Raw genomic sequence first — 12,500 nt, 5'->3', positions numbered from 1 at the left:
CACACCGCTGCTTTTCCAATCAACACTCCCCACCCGAAATGTTCGCGGTGTGAATCTTCTAAAAAGGGGCACCATCTCTGCATTCTGCCCTTGCGAAATTTTGTTCGATACTCTCACAAGGAAACGGAGAAATTAATTGAAATTTTTCCTGATACTTGCCGCTTTTCAATAACGCAATAGAAAAGATAATCAGTCTTTATCGTTATTAGAAACCCAACGAATGGAATATTTCTTGATTTTAGGATTTTTATGTCGCTGAAGGTGGTGCAAGGATACGTTACCGCTTAACCTGTTAACTGCGGAGTTTAGTTTCAAAAATCCTTTACAGGCTGCGCAGATAAAATGAAGCGACGACGAGTATATACGTCGATCGCGAGGTAAATGCCCCCGTTATAAATTTTACGAAAAATAAAGCGAAACGACGAAGGAAACAATTAACAATTCATCGTTGAAAAATGGTATTGTTATTAAAGACTCGAAAATTGCGAAAAGGTAATAAAGTAAAACGACGCATCGAGGAAAATAATCGAATCGATTTATAAAAAGCAATATATTATACAGAGGATAATCGATATACCGAAGAGAATAATCGAATGATCGAACTTTCATTTTTCAAACTCTTTTCGTCTTAAATAAAATACACGATAGTTTCACTGCAAGTATAAAGAGAACATACCGCTAAATGTCATTTACGTTACTTTTTACTAAAATTGCGAGTTTTCGTAGTAAATGGTAATTGTTTATTTCGAACGACGCGTATACTCGTTGAACTCGGTTAACTAGTTGAAAGTGAATAGCAAATTCAACGAGCCCTGTGCAAAGCGGAATAACTAATTGCCGTGGAATGGAAAAGAAAACGAAGTTTCTTATGCCAAGCCAGCTGCGCAACGATAAACGACAAACGACGTATTCCGTTCGAAACGGTTGTCGCAACAGCTCGATCTCGCTCGCCGAGTCTCGGACCGCGGTTCGACGCGGAGAAGAAAGGAGCATCGGAAGGATCGATCGATTCGAAAATCCGTAGCATTTGCATCGGCGCGGTTAATCTCGGGGACGTGGCACTCGGTGGTCGCCGGTGAAATCACGAGACAGGTTCGGAAACTTGGAAAGATGGCGTCGATTCTCTCCCACGGCGCCAATATAACGCCTGCTTGGCTCGCGCCCGCCACCGCTGCCGCCTCCGGTATAACATAATGGCACAGGAAGAGAATGCGTTTGACTCGCGATCCAACACGACCCTGGAATTCGAAGAGTTCCACGTACGAGCGACCAAACATCCCCAGTATTCTTCGCGGAAAGCATAAACCGCTCGACGAGCGTTGTTTATCGTTCGCAGTTTACCTACGCCAGGTTTACGCGTGCTTCGGGCCCCCTCTCCATCTCTGAATACCGGAGAGATTTTCAGAAAAAGAAACTCGAGGAAACACTTGCTTCGTTGAGAGAAACGAATACTACGTGTATATCGCGATGTCGTAATGGTCGAGAGAGTGAGAAAGGAAATGGAGATTCAAGATCTCGCGATTCGATCTACGCTTGGCAAAATTCCATTTTATTGGACGAACGCCGGATAGCTGCAGGCACGGACGATCCTACGCCGAGGTATAATCGTTGGACACACACAGAGAGAGAGACGATATATGTAGGTGTATCGCTCTCCTTGTTCTTAACTCTTCTCGATGTTAATCAACTTATCGGTAATCCGTCGACGAAAGAAAGTTTGCGGAAAATCGCGCGAACGAGCAATTGGAAGTTAAATAAAGTTACGTTAGGCGAAAACTTTTCTATCGATGGACGTCGAACGACCGATCTTAGTATCGAGGTAACGTCGCAACGAGCAAGCTGTAGGTAAGTAGGACAGTCAAAAATGTCGTAACCTTGAAATACTCTCATTGACGAGGAATAGTAGTAGGTACGGTGCCACGGGTTATACGGCGAAGTTTACGTTTCGCAAGTTCTCCTATGCACTGCAGCGTACCGTCATAAACAGGCACATAACCATTCGGGACGAAGCGCGTTGAACACGAGTCTCGCGCGATGAGGAGCACGGATCTCATAGACTCGAACTGTGACGCGAAACTGCTCTTTCTTTCTTAGCTTAAGTACTGATTATCAAGCACGTTTGTCGCATTGCTTTTTATTTTCATCCTTTTACGCGAGTACTTCGTTACTAAGACGTTCGTTTATTACGCTGGTCGCTTGAAACCTAACGACGAAGAAGCGAGTCGCATCGAGTATACGTTCATTACGAAGAAATTAAAAAAAAAAAAAAAAAAAAAACACGAGACTTTTGCTTTATGATACGCAAAATAATCGGAGGAAATATTCTCCTAACGAAAATTACCCATTTTGCTTAGTAAAAGTTCGAATAAGTACGGCATTCTGCTCTACGATCGATGTTTATAAAGTTATATTATGTTTACGCGATATTTTTACATTTATATCGTCCGACTATATTACATTTCTATAATTATATCTTTTTTATACGCGTGTCTCTCTTTTTCATCGTCGCAACGACCTTCCATAGATCATTTTCGTCTCATTTTAACACGCAAATGCACGGGTCGTACCATCGCATCGTAATACTTAATATGTATACGTATAGAAAGATCGAGGCGTCCGTGTCGTTTGTCGGTGGTACGCGAGACGTTGATTTAGATGAGCGTGATTTCCGAGTTGGCTACTTGTTGTCCGAGTGGAGAGATGCGATTGGTGCGTGCGCTGGACTAGACGGAAGGTGCGCGAATCTGATTCCCTTTTGCTCCTTCCCTTCGACGATTTCGCCCCGTCTCTGTCCGACGGTTGCCTCGCAGAAAGTCGCCACTAATGACACAAAGAGGAATGCTGTCCGGTCTCCGCACCAGCACCTCGGTAGCCATTTGTAATTCGTGGTGAGAAAAAGTCGCGAAAAAATCGCGAAAAAGTCGAATGAAAGTGCGATGACGGAGGTGGAAGCAACGTTGGCTACTTGCAATTAGCGATGCATGCTGCCAGCTATAATTAAAATCGTACGCCACTCCTTCTGTCTGTCTTTCCTTCTCTCGTCCGCGTAGCTCGCGTAGATCGCTGATTTTCAGATTTCTTCTTGGCCACCTCCCCTTTGTCACTGTTCCAATTCAATTACCAGGGAAAAGTCGTCCAGAGTTCATTAGAGTAATGATCGAGTTACATGATTCATTGCTTCGACAGATGCGGCCCCGAGTCGACCAGTCTCTTTCTCCGGTTCTTCTTCACTCGAGGTTAATTTAATTAAGGCGTTGTTCGTTCGAGATGAGTAATCTGGCCGAGGCTATTGTTTCGCGTATTTGTTGCGCTTATTCTCTGCTAAATTCGCTACCTTCCTCTTTCGGTATTTCTATCTTTTCGTCGAACAACGATATAAATGCATCGCGAAAAAGCTCGATGGCTCGTTGCAGAGGGATACGAGCGGAGTAAAACTTTCCAAGTGCAAATTCACGCGTTTCTCCCCTTGAAAATTAAAGGCGTACAGTATCGAATTATTTTCCTCGTCGACGACGACAGCTAAATAATTATCTTTAAATCTATTCTACTCCGAATTGGTCTAAGAAATTGTCACGCTTAACGAAATATCCGTCTTTAAAGGAAGAAATACTTGTTCTTGTAACGACGATCCAACAAAAATTCCTTTTAACATTGTCCAACAAATTTCTTAACATTTCCCATTCTATCTTGCAATTATACGCATTTCGTTGCCTTCTTACGTTGCGTCTTCGAACGAACATCGTATTACATACTCGCAAAGCGATTTAAAAACTCAAGCTCGAAATACGAGCGATAGGATGAGAAGAAAGAGGCAAAAGATACGAAAGAAGCAAGAGGAAAGAAGAGATTGGGAAATCAGAGATAGCCAAGGCCCTATGGACCTCGACGATGACAGAGTCGACAGAATATTACAGAGGTTTGCCGGGAGTTAATTCCCCGGGGCCGAGAAGGGACTGTTTTAATTAGAGAATCTAATTGATGGCCGCGTACGGTGCGGCTGCCGAGCAATCCATAAACGACTTCTTAGGGCCGCGCACCTGGGCACCACGGCGTTAATTACTCTCCTTCTGTGGCCGGGTCCTTCCATCTCACCATTCCCCACCTACCTTCTTCTTCTTCGTCGTCGTTCTCCTCGTTTTTTCCAGGTCTCTTGACTTGCGAGTCTGAAAGAGGAACAGGGAATAATGGGGTGGGAGAGCAGGAGAAAAAGACGTACAAAAAAATAAAGAGTGCGAGAGAGGAAAACGGACGATTGCCTGGTGAGGAAAAAAGAAGGCATGCGTATAAAGAAAAAGAGAAGAGGGAGAGAGAGAGAGAGAGAGAGAGAGAGAAGAAGGCGGAAGGTAGAGGCAAGGTGAGGGAGAGAAAGCAACAAGTGTCCCCCGTCGCGAGGCGCAAAAGCATTCCTAATTACGCCCCTGCCCTTGGAGCGAAACGAGACAAAAAGCGCGTTGATTACATTTTCGTATAATTTCATCGGTCGGCGCTCGCCATTAAGAGCCACCACCGCGCGCAAATTAGATCGATTCCTTAATGCCCCGGGCCGCGTAATTGGTTCTCATTCTCGGAAGCTGACGGTGAAATCGGATATCTGTCGTGTACCACAGCCACACCGAGCCAGACTGTGCCGGTGCTGCCGGTGTTGCTGGTGTTGCTGGCGTTGCTTGGTGCTTAGTGGTAGTGGCATGGTATATATACATAGCGACGGTCGGTGGCGATGGTCCGGTGGTGGTGACCGCCGCCACCGATGCTGCCAGCGGAGGACCGGTCAACGTAATTGCTTCTCCGACTGTTTTGCGGTTCCGCACCGAAACCGTTCGCCGGCACCGGAGGAATATCGTTAATGTCGCGATACGCGGCTCCGATAATGAAGCGAGAAACACTTTTTGCCGGACACCTTGCGGGATGTTAATGAATCGCAAGGGGGCCGCGGCTCTTATTTCGACGCATTAACCCACCGCGAAATTTTGCGGAGGCCGCGGTCTCGCGGAACGTGATGCGTGTCGTGATTGCCTGCGAAATTGAAAATATTCCTGCCCGATACTCGAACGTGGCTTTGGATCGTTCCTTGCTTCGTTCGGAGCGACGAGCCTGCCTTTGAATTATAATTTGGTACGTCGTTGCTCGAACGTATTGCAATTATCGCTACGTTCGACCACGGGAAAGTCCTGTCGGTAGATTTAGACGTCGATCGAAACGATCACGGGATAGCTTATCGGTAGTTTAATTTTTATACCTAGTTCTAGTGTCTTTGTATGTTTCTTAGATTGTCGTTTTACAGACGCAGCGTCGCATCAACGGTCGTATCGGTTTAACGTTTGTATGTGTCGCTTCTTGCGTCCGTACGTTTTTTTAAATTGTATCTATAGAGAAATCTATAGAGAAAAGAAAGCAGATACTTTTAAGAATTGGTATTTGTATTAGGTTTGAAAAATATTTCACGCACACACACGTATGCACGCGTGCAATTCTTGGCCTTGTTGCAGTGGTACAAAGTGGACAGAACGAAAATCCGGGAAGATTTGCTGCGTTTATGGATTCCCCTTGGAACAGGACTCCAGCACGATCAACCCGACAAAACCGCCGAAATCTTCCTAATGAAATCCATCGAGAGATCGGACTCTTTACCGTTGCAAGCCTGGCATTCTCTGGCAAGATCCGCTCTGTCCTGGTTCATCAGCCGAACTTCCATAAACGGGTGAGTACTGTAAACCACGACGCGAAAGATCGGAAGATCGTCGCGTTAAATGGACTCGATCATCCGCACGTTTAAAAAGGGATAAAAATTTTATCCCTATACAAACTGCATGCATCGTATACTAGCAACTAACGATACGTAAAACGAATTGCTCGCTGTTCCAAATTCTATATTATCTCATCCGATCGTGAGACATAAATTTACGCGTACCATCGATCTTCAAAATGTTATGTTCCGCTTAGACATACGCGCGAGATGTGGAAGAATTTGTTCAAAGTCTCCAGATCGAGATCGTTAGACCCGGAACGAAATTAAACGCACGATTATTAAAACGCTGAGATACGTCTGTGAATACACCTAGAAAAAGCGTCGACGATTCTGGCCGGATCGTGCGAAGCGCGTGAAATTTGTCTTTCGTATCTTCGACAAGAGTACAGCTTTCATCCAGAAGTCTCGCTAACTTTGATAATCTCTACGACTCTCGTAAAACCCTCCGATCTTCCGACGACATCGAACAATTTCTCCTCGCATAACCGGAAGCACAGCCCCCTAACAAATACTCGGCCAGTGCCGAAAATCCACAGGGTCTCTTTGCGAATCTGCTGGCATCTCGCTAGGGCAAGGTCTCGGCCTCGGCCTTGCTAAGGTAGATCGTTTGCGAGGTGATGAAAGGAGGCTTTCCCTTCTCGCCGGTTAATTAATAACCACGCAGATACGATCTCCGCCTATCTGGCTGTCCGATGAGGCTCGACAACCTGGTGGCAAAGGCTCCTCTGCCGGTTGTACCCCGTTGCTGGGTCGGCTCTCGAGCTGGGTCTCTTCTCGGCCGCTAGACAGGATAGAGAGAGAGAAGGGAACGAAGGGCTAGAAAGAAGAAAGAAAGAGACAGAGACAGGTGGCAAGGGGTACCTGGTACAGGGAGAGGGGAATGGTTATTGATGACCAGCTTTGTTTGCCCCCCGAACCGTTTATTAAAATCCAACGCGGGTGATTAACCTCTCCCCGAGCTACGCGTCGTCCTGGCAGCTACCAGGCGAAACACCTCCGCATCCACTGTGCCGCCTGTGTATATGGGATTGACCGGGGAACCGTTTATTAAAATCCAGCACGGTTATCCGCGTGCTACTAGGCGGGACAGCCTCGCCGGTCGCTTCATGAATTAGAATGATGCGCAGCTTTCTTTTTTCTTTCTTTTTTTTTTTTTTTCTTTTCTTCTCTCTCGTACGAATTTTCGAGACCGTGTAGGCAGGATTGAGCAATTAACGCGCTATGGGAATACCTGGATAGGGGTACATCGTGGGATAAATTTTTGGCGATTTTCTCTCGTTAGGTTGATTTTGATCGTGTCTCGAACATATATATCTAACGTTTGTAGAAAGTATTAGGTTGTCCGAAAACTTTCTTTCGTTTTATAAGGAAATAGTAGAATAATAGTAGTTTGTTTTATATTATTTTATCGAATTACGTATGATCCATTTTCTTTCGATAGAACATATCCATATCTGTTATTTTCCTGCGAAACGAAAGAATCTTTTGGGGCAACTTGGTATATCTTGAAATTTGATTGTACGACGCCGTAAATAGACTGGCGTAAATAGCGTTTACGCAAGTTCAGATCTTTATCGGTCGTATCGTTAAAGAAGTAAGAGCTTTTTCGTCGTTTTTTTTTTTTTTTATATGGGAACGGTAGAGAAAGCACGGTTCTTTGTCGCTTTCTCGTTAACTCGACGTCGAATCGATAAAATCGGTAAATACATTTTGCCCGCGTATTAAAAATTCGATAGTAGACAGGATTGTTTTCGCCGCGAACGTTGAAATTATCAATTCATAATACTATGAATTAAACTATGAATTAAATTGCCAGAATATTTCAAATATTTTTACGTAATACGGTATACTCGATATTCGTGAAAAACATTCGTAATACCAAGTTGAATTTAAGATGGGTATTATTCGCGACGTGAAACAAGGGAAGTAACTAAGCGTATAGGTAGAATATTCGGCGTTCCAAATTGCATCGCCTTATCGGTTGGCCCTGTGCCGTGGACTATCAAGATAACTTTCGTTTATACCATCCAAAATAGTAATTCCACGCTATCAGATAATTTTCGTTATGCTCGACCTCTTAACTTCCATAATCTCGCAGTTAAGGCTGTTATTTTAAAAATAGAGCCTGTCACGCGTTATTTTCTTCGCAATTTTTCACGTTCTATCGTTACGTGAATACCTACTTTTATATCATAATCCAGCCACATTATCTCATCGGTATGTCCGATTATTACTTTCTACGCACGCTCCACGTATCTTGAAAAACAATCTCTCAATTAACTAAAAATTTCTCCCGACCATTTCGTTGTACCTGTATATCGTTTTAGTAATTCGTTACGCTTTCGACGTTCTGCTATTCGAATCTAGCGACTTTTCACGTTCGTCGTTGCGGAAATCGATGTCGCTGTTACGAGCGAAAATAGCTGTCGAAAATCATCGACGTTAAATCAAAGACACCGATGATTTTATTCTCCAAAGCAAACTCTTTCTCGGACGACCAACTATGCGCTAACTCGTTCTCGGAAAGAAACCGGATCGATCCACGCTACACAGTAGCCTAACTCGATACATAATACTAGATGCGAATTTATTTTGACTCGATCAATCATCGACGGATCCGGATCCCCCTTGTTTCCATAAAGAAACCACTGTACCGTCGCTGTTCGGTGCCACGGAATTATCCGTATCGAAATTCCGCACATACAAAACGAAATTGCACGATAATGATATCGTATCGTAACGAACGGGGCTGCCTTGTAACTTCGTCCATAAAGTCTGTTAACGAATTTCTAAGTGGAAAGAAAATTGTATACGCGCGATACGCATACGTATCTCAGAGCCTGTCGCTTCTTTTCATTATCCAAAAGTCAAAATCGGTTTGAAATCTCGCTCCTATATGATTTCGAACGATCGTTCGATAACGATCGACGATAATAATCGATAACGAACGAATTATCGTTTCGCGCGAGTGCTATTCGAAGTCCGCGAAACGAAGTTCGAGTACGAAGATCGACTTGGACTTTTGCAAACACGCGTCGAACTTGATCCCATCGCTAGTTACGATGATGACTCGCCACGGCTTAAACAGCAATTAGCAGCCATCGTCCCCGGGCTTTTATTATGCGTATTCACGGCAGAACGTTGGCATGGAAGGAGGAGAGCCGAAGCCTCCAAACTAGGATGAGAAGAACGACGGAGTCACCTGGGTGACGTTCACGTGACATTACAACGCGCTCCCGCTGAGAATATTAATTACATTCCCCCCACGGCTGATCCCCTGCATCTTGGTAGCCGCTGACTTCGAGACCCGTTCGCTCGTCTCACAAATTAATCATAATTAGCGGTGAGATGTCCTCCATCGGTTACCAAGAGAGAAACGGCCAGCGAAGCGAACGATTTCGAGCGAACGAAAGATAGAAAAGACGAAGGAGAGAGGAGGTTAGAGGGGATCGAAGAGCATCCGAGAGAAAAGATAGAAGAGAGAGAAGAGGGAGAGACGAGAAAGAAAATCAAGTCTGGTCGAAGCGTGCATCCGTTCGCTCGCAGGACGAAGGTCTCGATGTTCGCCTTTCTCGAATCTTCCACGTCGTCTTCGTTTTATTTTTCGACCAGCTTCATCTTTCCCTTGGGACACTTCGAGCTTCTAACTTTTTTTTCTCACTCTGCGATTAAACAGAGGACTTTTAATATGACGTAATTGAAAACAGAAGCTACTTGTTTCGGGCTATAGACGCGAGTCTTTCAAACGTAGCCAAATTGACGAAGTTTTACGAAAGTGAAAGGTAGAATTATTAATGAAACAAACGATGCCTTAATATCTTCGATAGCGTAATATCGTAACTCGGAAGTTTGCAAAGGAACGAAAAAAGTACAACAAATTTACGACGAGTTTTGAATTAAAAGACGCTAGTTTTAAGACGAGGAGACAATCGTTTTAACGATATATATATGAAAAATATACAAATATACGAAGATCTGGCGTGCGATACGTTTCTCGTTCTCTTTCGTTATCTCGTCGATGACTGGTAAAGACGACGTCCGGCGATATACAAGTTCGATCATTTCGTACGAAATTCAAGATCGAACTTCAAGACGTTCGATCTTAGCTCGAACAACCTCTACCCTACTACGCTTTTTAATTCTACTCCTGCAAAAACAATCGCATATGCCGTGAAAAAAGAACGATCAGATACTCGCTGTACCTGAAAATGAATTTCGACCATCGAACGAAATTGCGCGCAATTTTCGAGGGATCCGGGAGCAGGTGGAGACCCACGTCGAGCCGAATCGTTTCGCAGCTCCTTCGATGTCAATTAACAATGATTGCTACATCGACGTGGAACGGCCATTATTTCTAATTGTTCGCCGGAAATGTTCTCCTTGAACCAGCGAGTTTCTGTTATTTCCATGGCTGCACGATTGTATCCAGATGCAAATTCGGTCGTTACTGGCTGTTTGCTCCGCGGAACACGGAATAATTATAGCCCGGTCCATTACCGTTTCACTTCTAATACCGGTGTTCCATCGACGTGCCTGTTGATTCGTGCCTTCGTCCTGTTTATCCTGCCACTTTTGATACGTTCTGCGAATGGTAGAAAAGCGAGAGAGTCGTGATCAAGGAACGCGTAATTGAATGTTTCGCTCTCTCGTAGTCTGTTATAGTCGCCAGGGCTCTCGCTACTGTCAGTTTACCATCGTTTGTACGATAATAATTCGCGATTAAACGATTCCTTGGATAAATACGGAGGAATATCCACAAGGTTCGATCCTTTTGATCTTACCGATGCGGATACGCGTCTAGCCAAATCTATTCTCTCCGACTAACGAACGTGATATTTCAGAGAAATTCGATTGCTCGGGTCTGCGAACATCCGCGTGGCTCCGATCAATGAATCGTCCTTTCTCGACACAGAGGTAGTTTTCGTGGTTTGCATCGTTTATTCCCTCGATCTCTATAGAGAAACGACAGATTTACGTATCAAGGGCGAACCGACGAAATAACGCGTGAAAGATGCGTAAACGCGATGCCAAAGGAACACGAGAAAACCAAGAAACGCGTATAAAGTGGGTTATCCGTTTAGCGAAGTTACTAGAATACGTGTCGGGATAATAGATACGTCACAAGAGACTGTTGCACGAGTCGAAAGGTACGAAAGAGAATTTCCATAATTGGAAGAAAATTTCCACGTAGCATAAAGTATCTACCTACTGAAGTTTCTCCGAATTTCTCCGAATTACTAAATGGTTCCCGTGTTTCATAAATTGTTCGGTGTTCGTGATAACGCTATATTTCTCGTACGCGAAGTTCTACGTTTCGTATAAACTGCAGATTTACGTAGATAAAATATCCGACTCTCGTAAACTAAATCGAGATCGCCTAATACCTATCGATCGACTAACGATGTAAGGAGAAAGATAACGTGAAATTGCGCGAAAGGGAGAGGGTGGAAAACGTCGGATCGATCGTAACAAAGCGAGACAAGGAGGTCCCGACAGATTCCGCAGTCGGACGGAACACAGCAGCCAGTTTTTGTGTCAGGTCCCGGAGTGTGCGGAACTTTAGAATGGTCGTGAGTACGTACCTGCTGAAGGAGGACGATCGAGGAAAGGGGCTGTTTAGTTCCGCGCGCCACCTGTTATCTCCCTGTCCGCTTTTCGACCTCCCCTCTGTCCTTGTAAACCTGACTTTCAAAGGGTGACCAGATCCTTATTTTCTCATGGGTATATACGATATCTTTTTGCTTGGCCATACTTTTAAGACGTTCGTTCGACACGTGCCGCAACTTGCGCGTCACGCTTGTCTCCCCCGCTTCTAAATTTTCTATCCGAGAATCAGAAATTCTTTACATTTTCGTTGTCAGTCGGTTGTCGAGAAATTACTAATTAAACCCTTAGAGTGCCGAATACTCGCGGCCTATGCGGCCCGTACGGACGGCGCTGACCATCGCTGTGGACCGAATACTTTTTCGCTAGACTGAACTCTGTCGATTGACTATTCAAAGCGCAAATCGTAATAAGTTATAGTAATTCTTTTACACGAGATTAAACGATTCAAGAGCGTTATTTTTTAGTATTAGTTGTTTATCATAAACATTGAAATTTACAATAATCTAGAATTTGGGTAGTAAACTAGAAAACGATAAACTAGAAAGTTAAATTTAGTAAATACAACACGAGTTAATAATCCGACATCGCATTTTCTGCATTCGTATCGCGTGTCGCTCCTTCTCTTATTTTTCACACAAACAACACATCTTCTTCTTGATAATTGCGTTGCGCCGGCACGATTAGGGCATTTTGATGGAAAATGCCTATCGATTAAACGAAATGGTAAATCCTCCTCGGACTTTCTCTTTCCTCCTCCTAACATGCTTCTACGTTGAAAATATCTTCGTAAAATGTCTCGTATCAACGCTAAATGAAATTCACGAAATTTTTGTTTCGAAGCGGTAGATTTTTGATATAAAATATATGCATTATATATATAAGGAATGCATTTATATTTATCTCACACAAACGAAATAGTATTAGTTCCGCCATAGGTGTTCGAAAAAATTGACAAACGCATATATACGTCCATAGCACTCTAAGGGTTAAGACGTTGTAGATATCCCTTGGTGCTCTACGATCGAAGACACGTTAATTTTTAAACGTCGTCGTTAGTAAAACCGTTCATTTCCATTTGTCGTATACAATGCAAATGGCAAAGTCACGTAAACTTATGGCGTTATAAAGTAAATACGATTTTAATGAG

The 12,500-nt window shown here is 43.9% G+C and overlaps 1 protein-coding gene across 2 annotated transcripts in view; it reads left to right on the top strand.

Annotated features, from left to right (window-relative positions):
• The window catches only part of LOC126864041 (protein-L-histidine N-pros-methyltransferase), a 43,333-nt gene that overhangs the window by 10,312 nt on the left and 20,521 nt on the right, over window positions 1–12,500 (top strand). For both annotated transcript variants that reach the window (XM_050614966.1, XM_050614965.1), the window contains exon 2: window positions 5,487–5,698. In XM_050614966.1, coding sequence (XP_050470923.1) covers window positions 5,487–5,698 — 212 coding nt within the window. The remainder of the gene's footprint in view (window positions 1–5,486; window positions 5,699–12,500) is intronic.

The sequence above is a fragment of the Bombus huntii genome, chromosome 3, assembly GCF_024542735.1.
Source record: "Bombus huntii isolate Logan2020A chromosome 3, iyBomHunt1.1, whole genome shotgun sequence".
Classification (NCBI taxonomy): Eukaryota; Metazoa; Arthropoda; class Insecta; order Hymenoptera; family Apidae; genus Bombus; species Bombus huntii.
This window is presented reverse-complemented; position numbering and strand designations above follow the sequence as displayed.